Source organism: Chaetodon auriga, chromosome 20 (assembly GCF_051107435.1).
Source record: "Chaetodon auriga isolate fChaAug3 chromosome 20, fChaAug3.hap1, whole genome shotgun sequence".
Taxonomy (NCBI): Eukaryota; Metazoa; Chordata; class Actinopteri; order Chaetodontiformes; family Chaetodontidae; genus Chaetodon; species Chaetodon auriga.
In genome coordinates, this window is record NC_135093.1 from 17,869,693 (window position 1) to 17,895,408 (window position 25,716).

At 41.1% G+C, this 25,716-nt stretch overlaps 1 protein-coding gene across 2 annotated transcripts in view; it reads left to right on the top strand.

The window, feature by feature from the left end:
* slc39a11 (solute carrier family 39, member 11) overlaps positions 1–25,716 on the top strand; it is a 116,382-nt gene that overhangs the window by 58,793 nt on the left and 31,873 nt on the right. Inside the window, exon 5 of one of the 2 annotated variants that reach the window (XM_076759946.1) lies at positions 12,310–12,448. In XM_076759946.1, the coding sequence (XP_076616061.1) occupies positions 12,310–12,448 (139 nt within the window). The remainder of the gene's footprint in view (positions 1–12,309; positions 12,449–25,716) is intronic. The other variant, XM_076759947.1, reaches the window with a different exon arrangement.

The window sequence follows — 25,716 nt, forward strand, 5'->3', positions numbered from 1 at the left end:
ACCTCCAACACGATGAAGGAAAATCTGCTTTTATCAGCTGCTGGGGGGTGTTTCACAGGAGAAATCATTGCATTATGAAAATGTTCACACTCACAGTGCTGCACTGTGCTAATTAACCAAAGCATTTACAGGGATGAATTGCCAAACATTACATATCTATTCCCAAGCTGTGCGTGTCTGTTTTCACAGAGGAAAGACAGAATGAAGAAAACATGTATACTGTGCTCTCATATACCCATTATGTTATGTATGGTATTTATCATGTTGCTGTACCAGTAGGGATACATTACACAAATCATCCATCATACTAAATCAACAGAGTTTCAACGTGATGAGCATGAAATCATGCTGCACCTTTTAAACATCCATACCTGAATCTTCATGTGTTTCTCATATATACTGTATGTACTGGTGGCTTCATTTAGTTTGCTTTGGAAAAAATGTGAAATTTGTCACACTAAAGTATTCTGTCTGAATAAATCATATGTCTTCTCCCTGACAGCATGTCGCCATGACAAACCATTTCCAGCCCTGTAAGAAACAGTAAAATTCATGATTTGCTGTCTTGTTGAGTAAATGACTCTGGTTCCTGTGTGCATGAAAACACCTTTCATGCTTTCACTTTTTGACTTGTTCCACCTGTGCACACCCAGACTCACACGGTGATACATTTTCATGCTGACAAGCATTACATATGTTCTTGCTGCTTTGTGTCATCCTTTCTTTCCATTTCATGTTTTACAACCCTGTTTCCAAAAAAGTTGGGATGCTGCTTAAATAGAAGAGAATATTAAGATTTGCAAAACACTGAAACCCCACATTTAATTGAAAATAGCACAGACAAAATATCAAATGATAAATGAACAATGAATAAAAATGATATCCTAATTTAGAATTTGACTCCAGCAACACGTTTTGACAATGTTGGGAGAGCGGCAATGAAAGACTGGAAAAGTTGTGAAATGCTGAAAGAAAACAGCTGGTGGAACATCTCAAATCTCTGTTCACAAGGGACAAGGCTGAAAACCAGTATTGGATGGTCATGATCTTCAGGCCCTGCATTTAAAGCTGACGCAGTTCTGTGGAGGAGCATCACTGCATGAGCTCAGGAACACTTCAGAAACCATCGTCTGTGAGCACAGTTCATCACTGCGTCCACAAACACAAGCTGAAACTCTGCCATGCAAAGAGGAAATTCTCTGAAATTCTCCATGTCCTCCAGGCTAAAGAGGAGAAAGACCATCCTGCTTTTTATCAGTGCACAGTTCAAAAGCCAACGTCCATGATGGTGCACATGGCATGGCTAACCTGCACATTTGTGAGGGCTCCATTAACGCTGACAAACATCTGCAGGTTTTGGAGCAACATATGCTGCCAAGAAGACGTCTTTTTCAGGGAAGGCCTTGCTTATTTCAGCAGGACACTTCCTGACCACATTGTGCACGTGTCCCATAAGCATGGCTCCATAGTAAAAGATTCCGGCTGCTAAAGCGCTCTGCCTGCAGTCCCGACCTGTCACCCACTGAAAAGGTTTGACGCATTATGAAACATAAAATATGACAAAGGAGCTGAAATCAAACATCAAGCAACAATGGGAAAACATTCCACTTTCTAAAAGACAGCAGTTGGTCTCCTCAGCTCCCAAACACTTACAGAGTGTTCTTAAAAGAAGAGGTGATGCAACAGAGCGGTAACTTTTCAGAAACGCGTTGCTGGCATCAAATTCTAAATGAGGATATTAAACAATGAAATTTCTCAGTTACAACATTTGAAATGTTCTCTTTGTACTTCTTTCAACTAAATATGGAGTTACAGTGTTTTGCAAACCAGTACATTCTCTTTCTATTTACATTTCACACAGAGTTGTATCGTAACTAAGGCTAGCTGAGACTTGAAAGTTCTGTGGCATAGCAGATTCTCAGTTTTGACCACATATATAGACCAGGGGTTTTGACTTTGTAGACCAGCATGTGGGGCGAATGTGACTTTGTCTCTAAATTATTCAGTCTCCCTTGATTTGTTTATCTGCCAAATTCCATCAAGGCAATGTAATTTAGGACATGCAATGGCATGTTGTGATGCCCTGAATGAGACTTTTCAAATCTTGGAAACTGTGGCGAGTTAAGACTGATTGCCTGTGAGCGTGAACCCCACTGATGTGCATGAATATATGCAGATGAAATGCGTGTTGATTAGAAGAAGGGCTGACTGTGTGTGTGCTGGCTGTGGCCACTTTCGCAGCCTTTCTGTGATGTATCAAGAGAGACGCACTGAGTCGTTGAAGCATTGAGCTGCAGAGGAGAGTCATTTATCCTCCTTGCCTGGTTGCTTGCTGCTCTGTCTTTGTCTTAAGGATAGTTAAAGTCGTCCCAAAAGGGCTTGCTTCTCAATTTTAAGCTTTACTGAACCATCTTTCCCATCGGGAGGGTGATCATTTTAGGAGTAACGGTAAACAGGGCAATAGGTAACCGACCACAGATTTGTTTTAGAGATGAATTTGTTGCACTTTCCTGAAACGCTCTAAAATGAGCATTATGTGTGTTCCTGCCAGCATCAGGTATGGGCGTTATCATGTGCTAAATGCTACCCAACGCATAAAGGGATGTCATGCAAAAAGGTCTGCTGTATCCCCGCCGTGATTATTTCAAAATTACAGATGTTCAGTCAGAGTAGAAAAGGCCATTGAACTGTTGTGCCTCTATGGCCGGCGCCATTGACGAAAATGTCCATCAGTGAAGAGGGTGACAGAGTGACTGATAATTTGCCAGAGGGAACAAAACGCTCTTGCACATTTATTTGGATGCAAATGAAATAATTAAAAAAGGCAAATGAAAGAGGGGAATGCATTAGAGCTCGCCACTCTTAATGCATGTGTGATACCGGATGCATTTCTTTTCATAGCTGTATGAATGATTACAGTGTCTGGGGCTCCTCTAATAACAGCCCCGGTGATCTCTCTGTCACATGAAAGGTGGGAATGTGGCGCCTTTCTCCAGGCGACCATTTCGATTCAGGACAAAAGTTGGTTTGAAAAGGGCAATGACACCTTGAGATGTTGTTAGTGAAAGGGAATGAAATAGAACTTCCGACTTGGATAGAAAACTAACCGGAGGTGCCATTTTCAAAGGTGGGATTCATCAAACACACAGCTAATCAAATACTGTAGGTACATCCAGGTTATTGAAAGTCTCACAATCCCATTTCTTTTGACCAAATCTTATGTACTTTGTAAGAGTGAAAAATGAGGGCTCTGCCAATGTGAGCTTACAAATCATCATTATGTAGCAAAACATACAACTCGTACATATATCACATCATTAGGTGTTGTTAGTTTCTCTGCAGCTGTGTTCCTGTGTTCATGGAACACACTGAATTAAACCATTTTTAGGGCAAGGCCACGTTGGCCTTTTGAGGAAGGCAAATGTAGTGGGGCATCACAGCCACAGCCAGTGGTGCAATAATAAGTCATAAATGCGTGCTGTGAAGACTGAACAGTATATGGTCAACAATCAGCAGTCAGTACACTGAGAAACAGTACTGAACAACTAACAGTTATATTGCTATTATTTTATTTTAATGATAAAATTTAGTTTATAAATGGACAAAGGGTGATCAAGATGAATCTGAACAAGTTTCAACACCCATGCAACTATCAGAATTTGAGTCTCAGATCACAAGAGCAGTCAAAAAGATGACTTTAAACACAGTTAAACATGAAACACACATGAAACTTCTCAAGGTGAGACTGCTTGTCTTTTGTGGCGAGATACACTGCAGACACGCAGTAGCTGACAGAAACAGGAGGTCATAGTATACAGAGAAATATTAGCTGTTTCTGGGTGAATAAATGTTAGAAAAAAAAAGGACAATGACAATGCTGAGCTTTCAAGTTTCACCAGGAGTCATTAATAACACCTTCAAGCACATTATGTTTAAGAAAGTACTTTGCAATCAAAGGGCAACCATTTGCTGCATACTGCTGTTAGAAACTCAGTACAATTAGCTGATAATTAGCCTGATCAGCCGCCATCACTAATCAATAAGACACATTATTAGACTGTAAAGCATTAATCGAACCACTAATTAACCATGCTCGATGAATTTCAGACAACCTTATATTTTAGCAGTTACCTGGTGTTTCTATGGTGGTGACAAAACGTTAAAAATATACATACAGTATTTAAAATCTTACACCAAACCCCCTTTAAGAAACATGACATATTAACAATTCCTTGTGTCTGCAGAGACAAATAACTCGTCATATGTCGACATCGGCATCACTATGATCCATAAAGATCAGACTTTACAGATTTTGGATTGTGTTGCCTCAACTCCCTACCAGCCTCCGTTTGTCAACCCCACTATTCCAGTGGGAGACGACCATGGGGATGAGAGGCTAACTGTTTCAAGAATTAAGATTCCACATTAAGATACATGCTGCCTGGTGGATCAGATGCACAGACTCCTGGAAAAGGGTTTGTATGGCACAACACCATGGCACTGGGACCTGTGTGTTATACCTATATATCTATCAAATGCAACGCTACCAAAGCCCTTCAATTGAGATCCGTCATGGCAGCCAAAGCAGGTAGCTGCAGGCATTGACATGATACTTACAGGTGCATGTCATGACCCATTTTACCTACAGTTATCTATTGAAAAGTAACCGTTTCATATGCGTTTGTTTGTCTGTGTAAGGAATGGTGCAGCCATGTCTGGAAATATGATCATGGATGAAATAAGTAACTAAAAGCAAAGTCTTGACCCAGTCACCTGTAAACTTTCACTTTAAGGAAGCTTTTACGTGTGTGTTCTGTATTCTGGGCTTGTCTGAGTAAGTGTGTAAAACTACAAATTGAGCTTTTTCCAGGAAAAAAAAAAAACATTGCGGCTTACAATATGTCAGATTTTCAGTATGCCTGATGTTGACTGTTCAGTCAAATCGTAAATGTCAAACCTGTGCAGCTCACTCAGTGGTCCACATGGAAGGAATGGGCCTGCCGAAGACTCTTCTTCTGCTGTGACTGAAATCAGAAAAGAAAACTTTGAAAGTTTTTCCGGCTGCTGTGTGAGCACCAGCGAGGTTTACCTCCACTTGAGGAAGTCGGTATCCATGATCAGACAGATTGAGCCCATTTAATAGTCTGAAGTGGAGATAGCAGGAGTGTATAAATCAGAGCCCGCAAGTAATTGAGAGAGTGTCAGTATGGGTGTGCTCTTCGTGCGTGTGTGTGTGTGTGTGTGGAAGTGTGTGACAGCGTGTGTGCGCTTTTGATGGAAGCGGGGCAGTTGCCACTTTGACTTTTTTTCTCTTCTTTCTCGACTCCTGCCTTCCTCATCAAACTGTGACAAGTCATCTGAGACATCTCACCCGCTGCCGCTTTCACACAGAATGAATCACATGAACATCAGATAGCTGGAGTCCTTTCATACAGAGTCCTGCTTCAGAACACGAAGATCCGTGCGCTAGGCAACAGCAGGTTCTCGCTTTGAGGAGTGGGTGGATGCACAGAGCAGTTGGCGAGGGATGTGGAAACCAGACTTAAATTCCAGGAATGTGTAAATATACATGGATTATTTTCACTGTTTCGCCATTAAAAAAAAACAAAAAAAAAACATACTTTCGGTTCTTATCAGCCGGCCAATATATCACATTTTGTCTTCGGCAGGGATGCCAGTTTATCTCACTTGAAGGAGATAAAATCAGCACAATTCCTGAAAATAAACAGTTTGTATTTGAGAGAGCTGCCAAATGAAAACGCATTGATTTTGAGCCAGTGAGCCTCCACTACCACCACCTCCAGCGAGTGCAGTGTCCAAAACTGGGATGTGGTAAAGAGAAAGAGTTTGTGGTTGGTGCCAGTAAGCTGAAAGCTGTAAAGCTTTCTTTATTGCTGTAGAACTTTTGTCTCATTAATGTTATATTTTATAAAAAAACACAGGTCTAGTATCCTGGATCTGATCACCTGTGATATTGATGCGCATTCTTCTTAAAAATAGTTTACTACCACTAACATCCTCAGTGTTTTTAATAGATTTCACATAATAAGCAAGTAAATGGGAATGTGTCATGAGAAGTAAACAAAGCAACATGTCCACCAGAAAAAAAGATCTGTTTTCTTTCTGTTGAATGTGTAAAAACAGTATTTTCTTAAAGACAGTGGTCTGAAAGACAAACATCTTTTCGTTAATATGGCAGCAGTGAATTTGACACTGCATAACAAATGAATTTGAAACTCTGCCTGTGTTTTGACCGGAGGAACCAGGGACTAAATGTGGGTGCTGTGCAATAGTAATAATAATTATTTGTTAATAGTTTCATTGCAGATTGTCACAGAAATAAATCCCCATCGAACATCAACCACACAGCAGAATATCAGATGCTTCTTTTCAACGCTTTGGAAATGCAAACAGGAAACAGCACTTCCTCGCTCCTTGTTTCGTTCCTGACTTTACTTCCTGTGGTTTCATCGTCTCTGGCACTGCTGGATTAAGAGGAGCATAAGGTTGGCAAAGTAGTCACTGGTGGGTTACCAATCTCCAGCTTGTTTCGAGACTCTGCAGGTTTATTTTAATTGGAAATATAAGTCAATGGGAAGCTACTATTGTCTGGAATTGGAGAGAATAAAAAATACATTTAAAAATAAGCATTGTTGTAAAATATGGGTAACTGCTCTGCGTTCCCTCTTTCCTTCCATTCTGCTGTTTGTACATTTTTCTTCTTCTTCACTGAGTAAGGAGCAGCTCTTCTGTCTGCAATATTCATTAATAGCCATGTTGCTCTCTGTCATGATAAGTGGTGTCATCAAACATTTTGCATGAGAGACATAGAAAGACAGAGAGACAGAGAGAGACACAGAGACACAGAGACAGAGAGACAGAGACAGAGACAGAGGGAGACACAGAGACAGAGAGACACAGAGAGAGAGGTGACTTTCAGTGATCAGTGGAGTAAGACTGCTGTTGAAACTTTAATAGTGAGCTTGGACCTGCTGATGAGATTGTATCATGGGTCATTACCAAAGGTCTTTGTGGGCTAATAATGTCCCCTCAGGATGGCACCTGGTACGTTCCGTCACGCCCGCCCCCACACACACACATACATTCAGCTGAATACACACTCAGATGTCCCCACACCATAGACAGTAAATAGAGAAGTGGACAGAGCCACCTTGACATGACCCAGTGGTTTGTTTTGCATTCTCGAGTTTGGCGTTATGGTAGTCGCCATCTTGGGAGCCAGAGGTGACCATATTTGGATGACAGTGTGCCCCCGTGGAGGAGCGAGGGGTGGAACTCAAAGACTTAATGGTGTCGCTGTGGTAGCAGCTTGACAATAAAAAGTAGCCATGCCCTTAAACATAGTCTGTTTTATCATCTCTTTTACTTTAAATGGGAGCATAATGTACAAAATGAGCATCATGCTGCATTGAAGAAGACTTGAAACTAACAGTTGACCATAAACTCATTAGGAAATACTCACTGAGGGACTAAACTAAGTGAGAAGTTGAGTCATTTTCTCAGAAGCGTACAGTCTTTTTGAAACCGGTGGAGTCCCCTCTTGCTGGCCATTAGAAAGAATGCTGGTTTGACACACTTTGCATTGCATTGGCACCACTTTTCAGACCTGGATGCTGCATCCAGTAACTCATACACAGTCTGTGGCCCATGCACATATCAACACAGTGCATGGTGGCAGTTACCACATAAATAAGAAACATGCTGGAGATGGTGCATTTTGCTCTCAATGACAGATGCATACAAAACAAGGAACAGCATAAAAATAATCAAGTATTGATGAGAAAAGATGAGATCTCTTGCTGAAATTTGAAAAATACATGTAACAGAAGACAAACTGTCTGCACATGAATTCATAAGAAATGTATGTAAAATCTCTGTTTCTGATGGCTGGCATGATGGTGACACACACACACACACACACACACACACACACACGGTGACACGCTCTGTGTATTCAGTCTAACAGTGACACCACAGCATCTCCAAATGTCATGCACCACCTCACTCATGAGTTCATGCCTGAGAAAACTTCCTTTTTTTCTCTCCTGTGCTCTGTGCTGGATCGCATCCTTTTCATACGCCTCATTGCCACTGGCATAAGTAATAACCAAAGACCAATGACAAATGCTGTACAGACTGAACCGAATGCGCGACGCAGAGAAAATGTTTCCTTTCTGTTTCCAGCATTATTCCTCATGCTTATTGAAAAACATAACTTTTTTTTTTCCCTCAGTGTTGTTATATTTCATAGCCAGTGTGTATTACAGATGCTCAAAGCTCATAAAGACCCACACAGACAGACTCAAGGTTGTAACTGCTGTGAAAGGTGCATCTACTAACGGTGCTTGGAGGGTGTTAATACACTCGTACAAACAACTATTTTGTGTTTTATATTTGTAGTTGATGCAGATCATTGTGTAGTAATCTGCTGTTACTTTGACATTAAAGAGTCTTTCTGTTGATCAGTGTCAGAAAAGCAACAGAAAAGACTGCTTTGAGAGTATCAGTGCGTTTGCATACGTTGGTTTTCAAGTCAGTGAATTCAATGGAAATAAAAAATGATGCCAGAAATGGAATGAACTCACCCTTGAAATATTGCAAAAAAATAGTTTTTACGCTTGGCTTAAGTGGAAAACTTGGTGCAGTTATAAAGGTAAAAAATACGTTGTCATATATTTCCATCATGTTTCACATTTTGCCACTGTTGTGATGACATCTCCATCAAAACAGCGTGGAGAGGGGGCGTTCATGCTTTTTACGCGTGTGTTATAATGTGCTTTTTCTCAAAATGAGGAGGCTTCAGCGTGGTTTTCAACTGCCACGGGATCTTACACATGCATCAACACATGCCAGTGAAAAGAGAGAGAGCCCTTCAGAAGAAAAACATGGCTTTTGTGCTCAGAGCCCTTACAGCCTGTTCAGAAGAGAGGCAGCACAACACACACATCTTTTTTTTAATTAAATCTATCAAATTGTCACGTCCATTTATTTATATATATATAATTCAGAATCAAAAACGACTATTGTCAATATTCACCTTGAATCATGTCAAGGAAAAACATGTCTACCACAATGAAACCTATGGTTCAGTTCAATTCCATTCAACTCCCCATAGAGCTGGTACAGACCGTTCTCTCTGTCTACAGAGACCCAACAATTCCCTCATGAGCAAGCCCTTGGCGACAGTGGCGAGGAAAACACCCGTTTAACAGGCAGAGACAAGTCCTTTGTGATGCAATTAGAAGGTCATTTGTAACTTTGAGCAGTGCTGTCTCTGTGCTATGATGCACTCTAAATCCTGGAAATCCCTTAAATAAACTGTTGTTCTGAAGAAAGTCACACAGCTGCTTTCTCAGGACTTTTTTTGAGGAAGGGGAAGTTAGATAAAGGTTTAAGGTCAACTAAAACCCCTGGATCAACGGGTTGACCATTTTGATGCAGAAATGATTGAAATTAGTTGGTGAAGGTCTAAAACTCTGACAGGTTTAATAACTATTGCTATGTTTGAAAGTAAATCAGTACCTACTGAGGGCAGAGGGTGATGAATTCTGTGTTTAACAGTAAGAAATGTATCATTAAAGAAGTCATTACTACCGAAGGCTAAGGGAATACATGGTTCAACAGAATTATGACTCTGTCAGCCTGGCTTCAGTGCTGAAGAGAAACCTGGGATTGATCTTAATATCCTCTATTTGTCAAGAGTAGTAGGCTGCTCTAGCACTGCAGAGGGCTTTCCTGTGTGTTTTAGGACTGTATTGCCGAGCGAAACGAAATTCTTCCAAATTGATAGAACGCCATTTCCTTGTTTGCTTTAATTTGCGGGTTTGGGGGGTGTACCGTGGAGCTAACCTCCTTTTTTTTCTTCTTTTTTAGAGGAGCAACAGAGTCAAGTGTCATACGCAATGAACCTATAGCACTGTCAACCAGAAGTCAGTTTGGGAGGGACGTAGGAGTCGTCTGTTGTATTGAGACGTAGCATTGAGTTAAATGAGGATGCGTCATATCCTGAAATTTAGCTAGCTAGATAGGAAGCTGGTGTAGGGATTTTTCCCGAATGGCGGGTGGTCTGGTAACAGGAAAACATGTGAATGCATTCTGACGCACGATCAGGCTCTGCAGGTACTTCACCAGCTTTAAAAGCATGTGAAGCAAACAGGGCGAGTAATAGACAGGTTGCAGTGATGAAGAGGAGGAAACATCATCACGAATGTTTCAAACAGTACTCATCTAATGGTTTACTAATGAGGAGAGTAAGTGTGCTCAGTTTTCATGAAATTGGCCAATTAAATGCACTTCTGTCAGTGACGCTCACTTTAGGTATTGGATGTTAATTCATCAGATTTTTAAAGGATTTTCTCTTAAAATTTGTTCTTTTTGGTGAAATAAGTGGACTTAAATGGCACTTTGCGTTGTACTGTTTCTGATCATCAACCAGATTGTATTTTTTTTTTTCATTCTACCAGGAAATTTAACAAACTTTTAAATCACATCATTGTACAAAAAAAAAAAAAAAAAGTTATTGCAATCAAAGTGCTTCCATTATGTGTTCAACATAATCTCTCACAGGGCTGTCAAACTGTCTCCACCAGCACTTCTTTCACAGAACTGTTGGTCTTAATTAGCTCCATCTGTTTCCAAAGTAATTAACATGTTCAAACATCGGCTGTGTTTATGTACACTGATGAGTCACTTTGCACAAATTCGCTAACCAGGTTCTGCATGTTAACATCTCCGTCGATCAGAGACGCAAACAAAACAGCATCGCGGGCAATGACCAAACTGAATAAGATGACTGATTACTGTCGTGTCACTGCTCCAAACTGTGCAGATGGGACTGTCATCATTCCTGTGAGGGTGGATTTAGAGTCTGTTGTGTTGGTTGAAATTTCTGCTTCCTCAAGCAATTTCCTCAAGTAACAATGACCATAAACTATATTTGTGTAGCACCTTCCACACAGGAATTGCAGCTCAAAGTGCTTCACAAGAAAGAAATCACATGCTTTACACAGAAAAAAACAAGAAAAACAGATAAAATATGAATGTAAAAAGAGCCTCAGCTTCATGCAAGTTGCAAGTAATAACACAGTGCATTATAATTATTTATGTTTAATATGGATTTGCACGTTTCACCAAAGTTTTGATAGTGAATATCTTTTCACAAACAGTTTCTTGCTGCATTGTTTGGTGTGGTGAATTATTTGAAAGCTGCAATGCTCCCTGCCACAGTGCATTTCCAGTGAGGCACCATTTGCATTTATATTCCTCGCAGAGACTCTTTTATCAAAGGGTGAACTGCAGAAGCCAAGCAAAACATCCCACAACATTGGCTTGTCTCATTGTGTTCTGGCAAAGCGGTTAATCAGCTGGTTTGAGATTGGTTTTATTTCAGGGAGGTTGTGCAGTTGTCAGATGACATTCTCTCCTCTAACCCAGTTAACCTTTCCTGAGCACACCACTCACTGGATTATCACTGGACTGGTAAAAGCATATGGTGGCTGTTCACAAATTTGGGGTGAAGTAGGTGGAGGAGTTTCGCTATCTGGCCGTGCAGTGCGAGTTTTAAGAGTCCAGGGACCCGCTGCTCTGCCTGCCTGTATCTGCGGTCGAATTACCAACCATGTGAACAGGCAAATGCCTTCTGGGACCCTAGATCCCTAAAGCACCTGCATTCACTCACAATTCATTTGTGGTAATCTGATTGTCATTTGGATGGTTTGGTTGCAATGTGGGGCTTAATAGGTGAGTAGGTTAGCCCAGCTGTCCAAACCTGACTGGGCTTCCAAACTTAAATCTCATATAAAAGCTGAGTTTGCAGTTTTTTCTTCTCGGATATTTAAGTTAGTACAGTTACTGATTGAAGGGGTGACAGTGAGGTGTTGTCCAAAGGCCTATGTCATCATCCTAAACTGACCTGAGAGCAGGCTCTGGTCGGTCGCTCTGGTTATGCTGTAGTCAGTTTGTGATCTCGGTAACTTTTTATTAGAATTAAAAAAAAAGTTTCTAGCATATAATACAGAGTTAAAGATAAAATGACTCTAAAGCATCGAAAGCAGTTCATAGTAGCTTCACTTCAGCCATTTTTGATATTAAAATCCTGCTTGCATGATAATTCATCAGAGAGATGAAATATCTATATATAAAAATCCAATAATGCATTGCAACATTTTGCTGATTGCTGAAGTTAATTCATGCAAGCAGGACTTTGACTCGTAATGGAGTATTTTTAGCAGTGGTCTCTATAATTTATATAGAATTTATTTTTACCCTGTCTTTTTCCGTCTTCCACAGGGTGTAGGTGCTGACCCCCACATAGCCTTGGCTCTGCCCCCCGACTCCAAGCTGGCCAAAGAGAAGGATGAGAAGCCGTCGTCCCACCTCTTGGACGAGGAGATGACCATCAGGATAGGTAGAGCTGGACCGCTCTCAGGCAAGCCTCCCTTCATATACCCACATCAACTCTTACAATTAAAAAAAAGGGGGAAAAAAAAGTCATCAAAAAACCAAACAAGCATCTACGGCTGTCGCCACTGTAGTCCCACTTTATTTGCAGCTAAAATCTCACCTGGAGCTTCTATGATGGCGTCTTGTCTCTGTCCTGATTTTCTTTATCTCCGTCTGCCTCATCTGTCCATTTCTAATACTTCCTGGGCCTTCTCCTAACTTTGAATGCTCTTTCAATCTCAATAATTCTCCTCAGTGTGTTTGCTTGAGTTTGGCACACTTACCTTTTTACACGCAACCATCATACACATCACACATGCGACGTCACGTGCAAACACATTCACTTGCAGGCTCTCATTGATGTAAATTCTGTTTTAAGTGCGTAAGGAGAGGGGCTAATAAATATTCCAGCAAATCAAGGGAAGTTTTTGTAGCATGATGGGTAATTATGCACAAACTGCATAATCATTTATGTGACAAATGAGTGCAGCGCAGTGGAAAATTATAGAACAAGTAAATGCAGAAAAACAAATTAAATAAAGTGGAAAAATACATTTCAAAAAAGAGGCCACATCAAGGAAACTGGTGTTTGGCTGTGTGTGTGTGTGTGTGTGTGTGTGTGTGTGTGTGTGTGTGTGTGTGTGTGTGTGTGTGTGAGACTGTTAGCACACTGGTGCAGTTTGTTTGTGGCAGATAAATCAATGTTGTTTCCTCGCCTCACAATTCCACTGCACTTTAGATACAAATGGTGTTTTGCATGCTGATTGTGTCTCAGTGAACATATAAAATCCAAGTGCCTTTGTAACATGCACACTATTGATTTCATAGGTTGTGCACAGGGATTAGCGCTACAGATAGTGGAAACTGGAGACGAGAGACCAGAGAGAATAATATTTGTCTGGTGAACTATTGTTAGTTCGTTCGTGTGAGAAGACTAATGCTTGGGTGCTTTTTACAAACGGGCCAAGAGAAGTAAACATAAGGTCACAGGGACAGGGAGCTTTTTTTTTTTTTTCTTTTTTTGCCTATCTTCCACCCAGCTTGAGAGTCTGTATGCTGCAGATTTATTGTGAGGTTACTTTTTTTTTTTGCTTGAGACAATAAAACATCTGACGGAAAGACGTTTATGTTCCAAGGCCAAGAACATATAACAGTTCTTACTTAAAAAGAGAGATAAAAACAAGCAAGACGTGAGGCAAAAGCTGAGTTAATTTGCAGAAATTGAAAGGTCATTCTTAAAATGAATAAACCAGCATCAGTTTCAGTTGATGTTCCCCTTGAGTGCATGATTGAGGAAAACTACAAAATGTTGAGATATCTTATTATTATACCGAAACAACCCAACACCAGTGGGGTTCATAAATCAAACCAGGATTTAGGAAAATAAATCAGAACCTAGGTGTCTGTTTTAGCAAATAAAACACTAAGATGGACAGCGGTGGGTGGATAACAGGAGAGGGAATCAGGTGTGACTTATCAATAACCACAGGCACGCAGGTGACCCACTTCCTTTCTCTGAGGAGGACGGTGGGTCAAACCACTGCAGTTATCCTTATGTGGGTCTTTCAGCACCTCCACTTCCTCTAATTTTTGTTGATAATGCCCTCTTTTGCTTCATGAGCCCTCATTTAATTTAACGCACATCTCTTGACATTGCCTCCTAGAAGAAAAAAGAAAATGCCAGCAGGCATTGATTTTTAGGTTGTATTCCTCTGTAATTATAACTACAAGTGTTGCTGATTCTGACAGCGTTTCTTAATACAGAGGGCATGAATGGAAAGCCTGCACCAGCAGGTACCTGCATGCAAAAAAAATGTGTCTTTAGCGGTGTTGTCTCTAATTATGTAAAGAAATCAGCCCTTTTTCCCAGCAGATATTTTAATGAGTCACAGTAGGAAAAGCACAGTGGCTCCATTCTAACCAAATGTCCAGTTAGCCTTCTTAATGAGCCAGCACAGGCTATTGCAGGGCTCTGCAGCGTGAATTCCTAAATGAGAAGCCGCCATTATTAATGCTGTTAATTACATCTGTGTTTTTCCTGCTGACATGCAGAACGATCTGTTGTGAAACATTGCTTACTGCTAAATGAATTCATGCAGGAACAAGTACCTTTCAGATAGCAGCATGAACATTGCTAATTAAACAACAGACTGAGTTATTTTTTGGGTTTTAATTCCTTTCCGAGTGCGTATGTTGTCTCAGTCATTTAATCTGAGTCACTCCTCTTCATTTCCATTATTGTCACAGTGACCTCACGGTAACCCTGAGATTTAATGACATCTTTCCATGATTTGAAATCTCAGTGGAGTTTGACTGACTGCTGATGTGAGGGCTGTTGTCAGGCAGAACTGCTCCATGTTAGATCTGAAGCAAATTCTGTGAGAGGTCTTGAGTTACTCTGATGTTATTTTCAGGGACATATCACAGTGAGCAGCTGGAGGTGCTCTGCTGAAAAACAAGACAAAGGAAGAAAGAAACCCTTGAAGACTTGTTAAAACTGAAAGAACTTCAATTTTGCACTTAGACAAAGGAATAAGAAGCAGATAGAATGGCATTGTTCTGATAAGCTCCAATTCAAATATTGTTTCCAAACCCTTGAAAAATCATTCACTTTTTGTGAGTGCTGTCCTTTAGTATTGTCAAACATGGCCATGAGTCCCAGGATTCCCTCATTCTTTGCAGTGAGGGTACATTTCCCGCAGCTCTGAAGTCTGCAGAATATATATTTCAGGACCTTCTATGGCTCAGTTATATATTCATTGCATCCCTGTGTCTTGCCTGAGGCCATCCACTGTGAGTCGGCCAACACAGTAAACATAAAAAAGCACATATATATGAATAAGATCAGTGTGATTCCCATGGGCTCCTTGGGAATCACATTGCATTTTGGGCCTGAGTTGCTGCATGTTTGACTGTGTAACTCTATTATGCAGTTTTCTACATCAAGAAGAGTGAATAAGATCGAAAACAAGCTCAGCGACCGCACTGCGAAGGAGTCTTGTAATAAAATGTTCCAGTTAATTGACATTTTGCTGAACCAATTTTCATTTCACGTTGGCGACTCGAGAGGATATATGGACGTAGTTGAAACAAAAGAAAAACAAACAGAAATCCAGCAAGTGGAGCACAACACCTGTCAGCCAAATACAGTACAATAAAGAAGAAAATGAAAAGTGACCATAGAAACAATGATACAAATGAGCAAACAAGCTGAATTGCATCAATCCTATAACACTGTTGAGCTTTGCGTACTTGCATGGCATGTAGCCTGTGCAGTCTTCAATAAAGATTTCAGAACGGTGGGTCCTTGATGTTAGACGAAGGCAGACAACAGCCGGCTTCTCTTTGGTACCTCACAACTGCCAATTTTCACTTTTAGCTCGCTGAAGCTAACGTTCGCTTCATGAGTTGGTTGAAACCACCATCTCCAGCTGACAATTTCACGTTTCCAGCTGACTTGTTGGGCAAATGTAAGGCGATGTGAGCTTGGTTGAAGTTGCTTTGGTCTTAATTTCAGAATCAGAGCACAACCCAGCTGCTTCCCAGCTCCCTCACAGGGGGGACATACGAGCGACACAGCATACGTGCTCTCATGAATGGGCCTTTTTATTGACCTTGTGTGCATCCCCTAAAAATAATGTGCTGTAGTCTGTAATGCTGCTGACTTGGAAGTGACGCTGGGTTATGATACTACTGTAGGTAGTAGACTCGTTAGCTGGACATGCTAATGTTTATAGCTCACACTAAAGCAGACCCACTGTTTTATCCAGGCCTAATACTGCTGTGCTTGTATTTTCGGCCCCATGTACGCCAATTCAACATGCGGAGGAATCTAAGATTGACAGCTTTGCCTAGTTGTTGTTGCTTAGCTACAATGGGACAGTTGCTGTTTGGGGAAGGTGTCTAACAAACAGTCAGCTGCATCAGACAGAGCGACGCCCCCTCGAGGACAACTCTAACCTCAAATCAGCTCCCACCCCGACATATCCGATGCTGACTCGTGTTTCCCAGAAAACAAGAAACAGATCAGAAACACTCAGCGTGTATGTGTACGTGTTTCAGTCACGGCCCCTCAGCGTCAGCGTCAGGGTTCCTGTTTTCCTGCTTAATGCGACAGCGGTCGCAGAGGAGAAGCTGATTATAGCCTCAGGGCTCATGCTATCATTATTAGTTTAAACCTGAAGGCTGAATTCTCACTAATTCACGCTGTAGCGAGAGGGGAGGAAATGTGCGAGGATGATATTGCATCACGTTGAGCCCTGCAGAGTGCTGTCATAGCTCTGAGTTGGGCTTTCAGTATGTATGAGGCTCGGTGTGGATGTACAAGGCCTGTTCGCGGATGTTGAGTATTTCATTTGTTTATGAGAGGAGGTGGGTAGGAGATGAGGGAATCCAATATTCACACTCACTCGCAGGTATACACAGCCGGCTGAGGTCAGCACGCGTTTTTGTCTCTCTTTTATCCGTCAAGGCTCCACAGATAGACGTGATTTCTTATAGACAGATGATTGACAGTTCTATCCTTCACGATGAAGATATTTTGCATGAGTGGTGGATGTTCTTCAAGCTTAAGACTGACCTTGTGAGATGATGTGTCCAATGTGTGGCTGTCGGACACACATACAATCTCATCAAATACGTCTTTTTCATTATGATTTGGAATCTGCTATTAAATCCTACATCATTAGTATTGCACACTTGCACAAGCTCACACACTCCCCCCCCCCCCCCCCCCCACCCCACCCCACCCCACCCCACCCCATCTCTCAATGTCCTTCAATGATTTCTGTCTTTTTGGGAAATGTTTTCCGCCTTTGAATGGTTCAAGATTACTGGGGGTTGGTCTCTCTTTTCAATCTGGAGACTCTTGATTAATTTGGGGGCTATTTCCTCTTCTCCTTGACTTCATCTTAATAGAAATCTGGTATTTTTTCAAGTGCCCTCTTGGTTTCAAACGCCGGAAAGTAACCACTGCTTTTTCAGCCATCACAGAAGACAAACCAAAAACCCCATTCTTTGGATCCTTCACATGTGTGGTATATGAATGTGGATGGTCTGACTGCCTTTGTTTTGTTTTTTTTTAACCCAATTTTGATCTTCGTAGCAGGTTAGCTGCGTAAAATTCAACTCAAATTGCATTTTAACGACTAACACAGACATTCTGTTCTGAGAGAAGAGCTCTAAGAGGCCCTCCTCAGCACAATCAATGAAACATGAAGACTAGAAAACATGGTTGAATTTAAAACCATTCTGTCTGTCAGCTGTAGGTGCAGACTCTCTCTCAAACTCTACAAGTCATGGAGAATGTTTAATAGATCAGTGCTTTTCTTCCTGCTGCTCTCCAGGTATTTGAAATGGCAAGAAGCCCCTTGTAAGCACGTCCCCACTCGAAGATGCATGAATTCACACATACACACACCATGCACAAAACTGTTCCACTTCCTTCTAACACTTAATGCATGTCCTGAATAATTCAGTCAGCATTAGGAGGAATCAAAGTGTGCCTTATAGCGTTCTGTTTATTTAGGTCTTCAGACTGAATTTCGCAATGTATTAGAAAGTGACAAATGGGATTAGATCTGAATTTCTCAGTTCGTATTAAGCAGCAAATATCAGGCAGAATATCAGCCTACATCCTTAAATCTCTGTGTGCCACCTAACTTAATTAGATAATGAATTCGTTTTTAGCATTTTTTTTTTTTTTTTTCAGGCCTGGGGGCAAAAGCTGCAGCCAGCTACATGACCTATCTTTTATAATGAGGAGGCGATGATGTGATCAGAGAGAAGTCTTAATGCGTTTAGCCAACCACATCGTATGCCTGTGCCTTAGGTTTTCTGGAAATATTCTGACAGGGATTTAGAGGAGTGGTTATGTCCACGTATGGTAATATGCAAAGAGCTAAGGACTGCAGGTGCAAGTTAGCCCTTATCGTGTCAAAAATAGCCGTGAATTAGTTCTTTCAAGTTCTGATAAGAGCTCATGCAGCAGAATCCCAGTGTTTTGAAGCCAAATAACTGCACTTGCTAACCTGCTTGCATACACACTTTGGCTTTGCTTCTACTGACCTGAGGGAGTGTAGATAATGAGAGTTTTCATTTTGTGTTTAACAATTCCTGTAATTGAAAGTGCTGTATGGGGCACTTGTGATAGATAATGCTGAAACGGTCCAATGGACAATGTTGTATTGCAGCTGAGTGAGTTCTCTTTAGAAAGTGATTTTCTTTGTTCCACACTGATCAGCTGAAATGTTGGAAACACAGAGTTAGATGTTTTCTTGTCAGGTTTGATTGAGGCTAATGGCCAGCGTCATGAGGGATCCACCAATCTGTCTGGTCAATGTTTGCACCAATGGTGTTGATCGGTATTGGCCAGATCCACATGAAGTGTTTATGGAGTGTTTGTCTTGTTCTCTGTGGAGTTATGTTTCCCTTCATTTTTGTCTCTCCAAAGTGTTTTATGTTTATCCGCTGATGCTGTTGTGATGTGTTGAATGCATTGCCTTCCCCAGAAAACATTTGCAGAGCTGATTTTTGGAAGAATTTGAAAGCTGTTACATTCACACATAGTCTCGACGTTGTTGGTGCATTGCTACATACTATTGGCACCGCCTGTCAATCAGTGAATTAGCGTTAAGCTATTTGTAAGAACGTGTATGACATGACCTCTGTGCGCTGATACAATACTGACAAATCAATAAATGCATTTTAATGGAGAGGCAGTGGTAGGTCTTTACTGTGAAACCAAAAGTGTTGACAGCCACATTCAGCTTTCCCCAACTGACTACCAAAGCTTGACTCAAATGTTCTAGAAGTACTTTTTTTTGTCATTTTGAAGTATTTGTAACAGGATGTTGTTTTGAGTGAAGCTTTTTCCAGTGGTTGTGGTACGGACACACAGTCTAAAGTCTGTATCTGTATGCAACACCACTGACTTTACAGTATGAAAAGCGTGAAGTGTGTTACATTTGAGAAAAATGAACATGATGGCGTGTCTGCACTCAGATCAGGATATAGTGAAGATTTAAATTGATGCAAACAGGAAGCAGTAGTTAGTTTGTATTAGTCTGACACAGATGTCATGAGTGACGTCTCGTCTGTTCCCTAAATCAGGACGAGTTGAGGATAATTGCATGAAAGGGGGAGTCGGTGTTGAAAGTGGCTGAAATCAGTGGTTGTGTTTATGGTGAAGGGGAATTGATCTGATGATGGGAACCATAATTGTTCTCAGCCGTGTTTTTTAACATGCTCGCTGTGTCAAATGCATTTGTCATGTCGGTGCAGAAAAATGGGGTCTTCTATCTAAAGAAGTAGGGATTGTGTGTGAAGGCTTGCTCGTTACTAAAGTCCCTGCAGAGTTCTTAGTGTCTTTCACATATTACAGGATGTTTGTAGCTCACTGATATTGTCAATATGAAATATTTCGCATTAGTTTAAGTGGGACTGACATGTAAGGTAATCTAAATGTAATGCTGCAGCGTTTCCATTTTTCAAAACCTTCCTGAAGTAGCATCAAGTCTGTGGTTGGGCATTTCAAATGGCAGTAGTTCACAATTGAGTGACAACGTGACTAGGAGGCACGCTGTCAGAGGTTTGGCTATCAAATATTTGTGATTTAAGCTGCCTGTCCTTTTAGAACATTCTGCATTTGGGAGGACGCATCATGCTTTTAAGCTTGTATTCGGCTTAGAAAGTGGAAGCTAGTTGAACACGCTTTTACTGGGTAAATAGTTAAGCTTCTTAACGTTAACACACTTTCCCACCACACTTTCTGTGCCAACACCTTCTGAGTCATCTGATCACTTCATTCAGGTACATAATTGGACTTTGAAGGATAAAAATGGAACCGTTTGGTGTCTGTATGGAGTACAGCTCCAGCGACAAAAGGTACAATTCCTCTCCTGAGTCTTTATCAAAGAGCTTTTCAGCATCAAACAAGCAACCTTCTGGCCAGAACACTGCTCCTCTAATCTCTCTGCTGCTGTTCAGTTTCCTGTCGGCTGTGTTTCACCCCAGTTCATTGCATTTTTATGAGGGACACTATTGCTGCTTAGTCTTCTATTAAGCCTCAGAGGACACAGGGAGGATTGATGAAGGTGAAAAAGAAATAGATGTACCCTGTAGAGTGAGACCAAAGGGGTAAACACTCCAAACTCTCACTGACTTTGCATTTGACCAAATGTGCATCTCTCTTCCTCTATTATTTATGTTGCTCATTTCACTTGTTCTGTCTCTCCTCCTTTCTTTATTTCACTTTCTCTCCGCCTGTCACTGAGAGATGGAGAATCTACCCTGTACTTGTTTTCCTTCTTGTACTCCTGTTCCTTTTTGGAGTGTATTAATCTTGAGATGTTTGGATGGAATGGGAACTGCAGCAGTTAATTAGCTGAAGAAATCTCTGTGAAATCTCCCCGTGTCTTTATATTTCCCCAGCTCGGCGGGTTTCTGGGCTGCCACTGAATCAGCAGGTTATCCAACATGAGAAGGACTGTCGTTTCCTCATATAGCTGCACAAATTAAATGCTGTGAAACTTCCCTCAGTTTCAGATCACAATTAGTCTCTTTTAGGAAAACTGAGGCATTTTCAGTAATGATGATTGTTTGTTGTTGACTGCCTGGCTGTTGGGAAGTAATCAAGAGAAACAGAAAGATGTCAAAATCAGTTTTCTGTGAGATGGGCCATTCCAAAAGCTACATGTCTAACTAATATTTTTTCATTAAGATTAAATGGTTACAAAGTAGTCTGTAACATGGGCACTGTATAGATGTACCTTCCATCAATTTTTAGATATTATTTATGTATTCTTATCAACTGCAATGAAGGAATTAAATGTTGTTTCCTGGAAGATTAACTTATATGGCACTCAGTTTATTTCCTGCTCACTTGAGTTGATTGGCAATTACCGGAGCAGGAAGATGCGGGGTGAGTGGTTGATTTTTAAGGAACTTCTTACTGGTTATTTATTACATTTATCATTAAAATGACAATTAAAAGTTGCAGGTGGTATTGATAAAGACAAAGAATGAGCACATAAGTAGAATTAATTACAGAGGAGCTGCAGAATCCTGTGTTTAACTCTTACGAGGTCCTAAAAGTCAGAATATTGCAGCCTCTGCTGCTTTGATTCGGCATGTTTTTTTTTTTTATCTGCCTTTCACAAATCCCCAACTCCCAGTATAATACTACACCATCCTTCCCCAGATATTGAAAAGAAAATCACAGTTTGTGATGCACCTTGCACATTTTGGTGCAATTTGGACAAATGTAGATGTCGTCTGTCTTGAAAGTTTTTTAGTCAAAGATCAAGAGCGTCTTTTTATACCTCCCACCATACACCCAAAATGTGTTGTGTTTTCAGTACTGACAACCAGAGTCTCCCTGACTGATGCAATAAATTCTAACCTTTTATGTGGTGGTTTTGGAAAGGCGTGTTGTAACAAAATTACAAACGCAGCCAAGGAGAAAGTAGGTTCAGCAAACGTAATTTTTTTTTAATCATTGACATGTACATGTGTCCTCATGTGTCATAGAGTAGCTTGTTATTCACTCAGAAAGCAATAGGTTGGCAACTTCAAGGAAAGCTGAAAGTAAAAAAAAAAAACTAGGGCAGCTTTTTATAAAGATCGGTGTGTTTACCAAGACATTATTTAGTAGGGGGGAAAGTGACTAGACTGCCAATGGGACTAAGAGGGAGTTAGAGGCTTACTTAGAAAAGCTGCATACAGAAATAGACACAAACAGACAGTTTACCTCTAGATGTGCCCCCCACTGGGCAAAAGACCACCCAATGGATGTTTCAGCCTGCACTTTGAAAGAGGTGGAAATGGTAGTTGGAAGAGCAAGGTCAGCATCAGCTCCTGGGCCTAATAGTCTGCCCTATAGGCTGTATAAAAATGCTCCAGATGTGTTGTGGTTTTTTGTGGAGGTTTATTAGGGTAGCATGGAGGAAGCAGCTTATTACTTCATCTCGGCAAAGGACAGCTAAGGCCTGTCTGTCTTCTCAGTGTAGATGGTAAGATTTTGTTCAGTGTAGTAACACAGAGATTACTGAGTTACTTACAAAGGGATAAGCGAAAGATGGAATACCAAGTTTTCCTGGATGTTTGGAGCACACAGCCATGATCTGGCATTAAATTCAGACTGAATGAGTGGTATGCTTAGATTTAGCAGATGTATTTGGTTCTGTTCCACATAGTCTCCTGTGGGAAGCTTTACAGGACTTCAAAGTACTGGGCAGAGTCAAAGGGCTTCTGAGGGAATATGTGCAGGACATTCAGACATGTTTCACTAATGCAGAGTTTACTGTGGCAGTTGGAGATTGGTATAAATGCACAATGTGCAATTAAACCATAAGTTTTGGCAATGGAGGTTATTATTCGGTCTGGATAGGAGTTCATGCCTTGTTGCTAGCTAAGATGAGGTAACTGAGGGTAATTATTTGGACGTGTATTGGTGGGTCGAGCAGCATGCTGCCAGTGATAGCAGCTTGTTGGCTAGGTTGACACAGTGTTAGCTGGCTGTAGTTGGTTACCATGCTGTTAGCTGGTGATATTGCAGACAAAGGTGGAAGATTGTGTTGTGTGCAGGTGGCTCTGGGATGCTGGAACGCCGTCTTTAGCCTTCTTGGCGTTGTGGGCCCAACTCAACGAGTAGCGGTTTTGCTAACTAGTAGCTTTTGGTAAGCCTAATGGACCCAGTTATACATTGGTGGTGGTTGAATGACTGAGTGGGCCATTACATTTGAGAGAGCAGGAGTTAAAGGCAGCTTAAAGGTAAGTTTGGTGAGGGCTGGAGAATGGGCCCAGTCGACAGCACAGCCTGAGACCCGCTGCAGGGTTGATGATAGGCCATAACATGATTTAACACTCAGGGCTTCCATAGGAGTGTTCAACCAACTTCTGGCAAATTTGAATGTGTATTGATAGCGGTAATCTGTTTGGCCCTGATTATTTTAACAGGCCTTCTACACAGAGAATACTGTGACATGTCAGAGCAGGAAAATAACAGATGCAAATTATTAAATGATTGTGAATTCCATTGAGCCACTTCACTTTCAGGCTGCTGGTGTTATGCATGCTGGCTCTCTGCCACACTGTCATGGCTTACTGGTACACTTGAAATAAAGGAAGTAATCATTAATGCTATGAGAAGCTCCACTTTTCTACTACAACAAGTCAAAATGTGTGCAGTGGAAGCGGTCTATCCGTTTGCCCCTGATGGGAGTGCAGTGCTTGACTTTTAAGTGCCTATAAAATAAAATACTAAGTTCATGCTTTCTTTCATTTTTCAAATTGCATAAAACTTAGCCATAATTAATGACACAGAAAAAAAGCACGATGCCCAGTAGTAATTCCTGTGGGTGTTTTCCTTTCTTGTCTGTGTGTTTCTGTGCTCGCTAATTAGCATTTTCTGTTTTTGTGCATTTTTTAAGCTGGGTGAAAGCACAGTTAGAGTAAGAGATAAGGAGCGAAACAGAAATAGAGGCAGATGGGCAGGCAGGCAGGGATATATGCTGCAGACGAACGTTTCTGAAGCACTGTCTGAAAATAATTCTCCTCTAACAACAAATACAAAGCTTAGAACAAATCTGGTGCTCGTGTTCACTACAGCGTTCAGGATCAGTGGGCCATAAACCCAGATGATGTTATGCATACTGCTGTGCTTGATCAGTTTTTCCATTCAGTTTATAGTATATTTTTTATGATGTACAGTAAGTTAGGCTACAGGAAACAAGACATGACAAACAGGCAGCATATACAAATAGATGAAAATATTCCAGATATATATATCAGCACATGTTCCTGCATACGTGCCCCTTACTCTCCTGTAGTCAGTGAAAAGCAGATGGATACCAATGCGTAGATGTTTATTATAGTCAGGCTCATTCTAGACTGATCTAAACAATAGAAAGATGTATATGGTGTAGTCTTCCTCTTCGAGTTTTGCACAAAAGTGGACTTCCTCTTCCAATTACTGCTAAATTGCAACCATGCCTCATGATTATTTCCATCAAAAATCATTGACCTTTACTTGGCCACAGACCAGCAGCAGTAAACCTCTTACCCAGAAGACATATCAAAGGTAATGAGGAGAACAAATATAGAGCTACATATAAAGCTACACAAGGGAGAGGAGAGGAGAGGAGAGGAGAGGAGAGGAGAGGAGAGGAGAGGAGAGGAGAGGAGAGGAGGAGAAAGCCCACTGACCAAAAAAAAAAAATGTCACTGATAGATATCTTTCAGAAAGGGAGAGAGAGTGCAGGTGCTTTGGGCTGCATTTACAATCTTTGTGAGAGAAAGCTGCCGCAGTCACATGCCGCTTACTTCTTTGGCAGGCTGAACTCCTGTGTTATTATCAGTCAAAGGTAATTCTCAGTGTAAAGTATCTGATTTGGTATTGGGTACACTGATATTGCTTGGTATTGATCAAATTGGACAATACAAAGTGCAGTTTATTCTCATATAACTTTAGTTTTTGCAGTTCAGTCAAGGTAAGCACCAAGGTTGTCGTGAATGCCAGTTAAGCACCACAAAGTGCATTACATGGCTCTATGCACTCATCAGAACAAGAACAGTGACTTTAATTCTGCCGCTGAAAATCCAATTTGGCACTGAAACAAAAACTGGACTGAAAGGGCAAAAAATTGTGTTTTCATTGAGCAGAGGTTTGGACGTACACATAATCTGCATATTGAGCAGAAAAAGCCTCATATTTTGTTTTTCTACTTATGGGCTGTCCGCTACAGGCTTATAATGCACATTGCTCAACTGAAAGTTCCGCTCTGTCGTTCCAGTTTCACACAGTCATTTATTACACGATGTTACTGCCTTGTTGGGTTAATGCTGTCTAGCGCTCAGTGTGTTCTTTGTGTCACATGCTTAGTTTTAACAAGAGGAGATTGTTTTCTCGTCTGAGGTGTGTATCGCTGTGTGTGCATATGGCACGGTTAACTTTGTGTGTGTGCATGTGCACACTCACTGTCATGTTATCCCCATCAGGGTCATACTGTTGCTTGGCAACAAAGGCCAACAGATGCAGTAAAGTTTTGCTCTTTGCTGTCTGTTTTATTGTTTTTTTGTCTGTTCTCTCTCTCTGTCATTCGCTCACCATCATGCTCTCTTGCTCGCTGTTGCTCTGTCTCTTTGTCCCCGTCATCGTTCTCGTTCACATACTGTCACTGCCTGCCTCTGACATGCTGCTAGTCTGTCACCCATCGTCTCTGTTCCAGTTCAGTTTGAAGTCTGTGGGTGTTATTG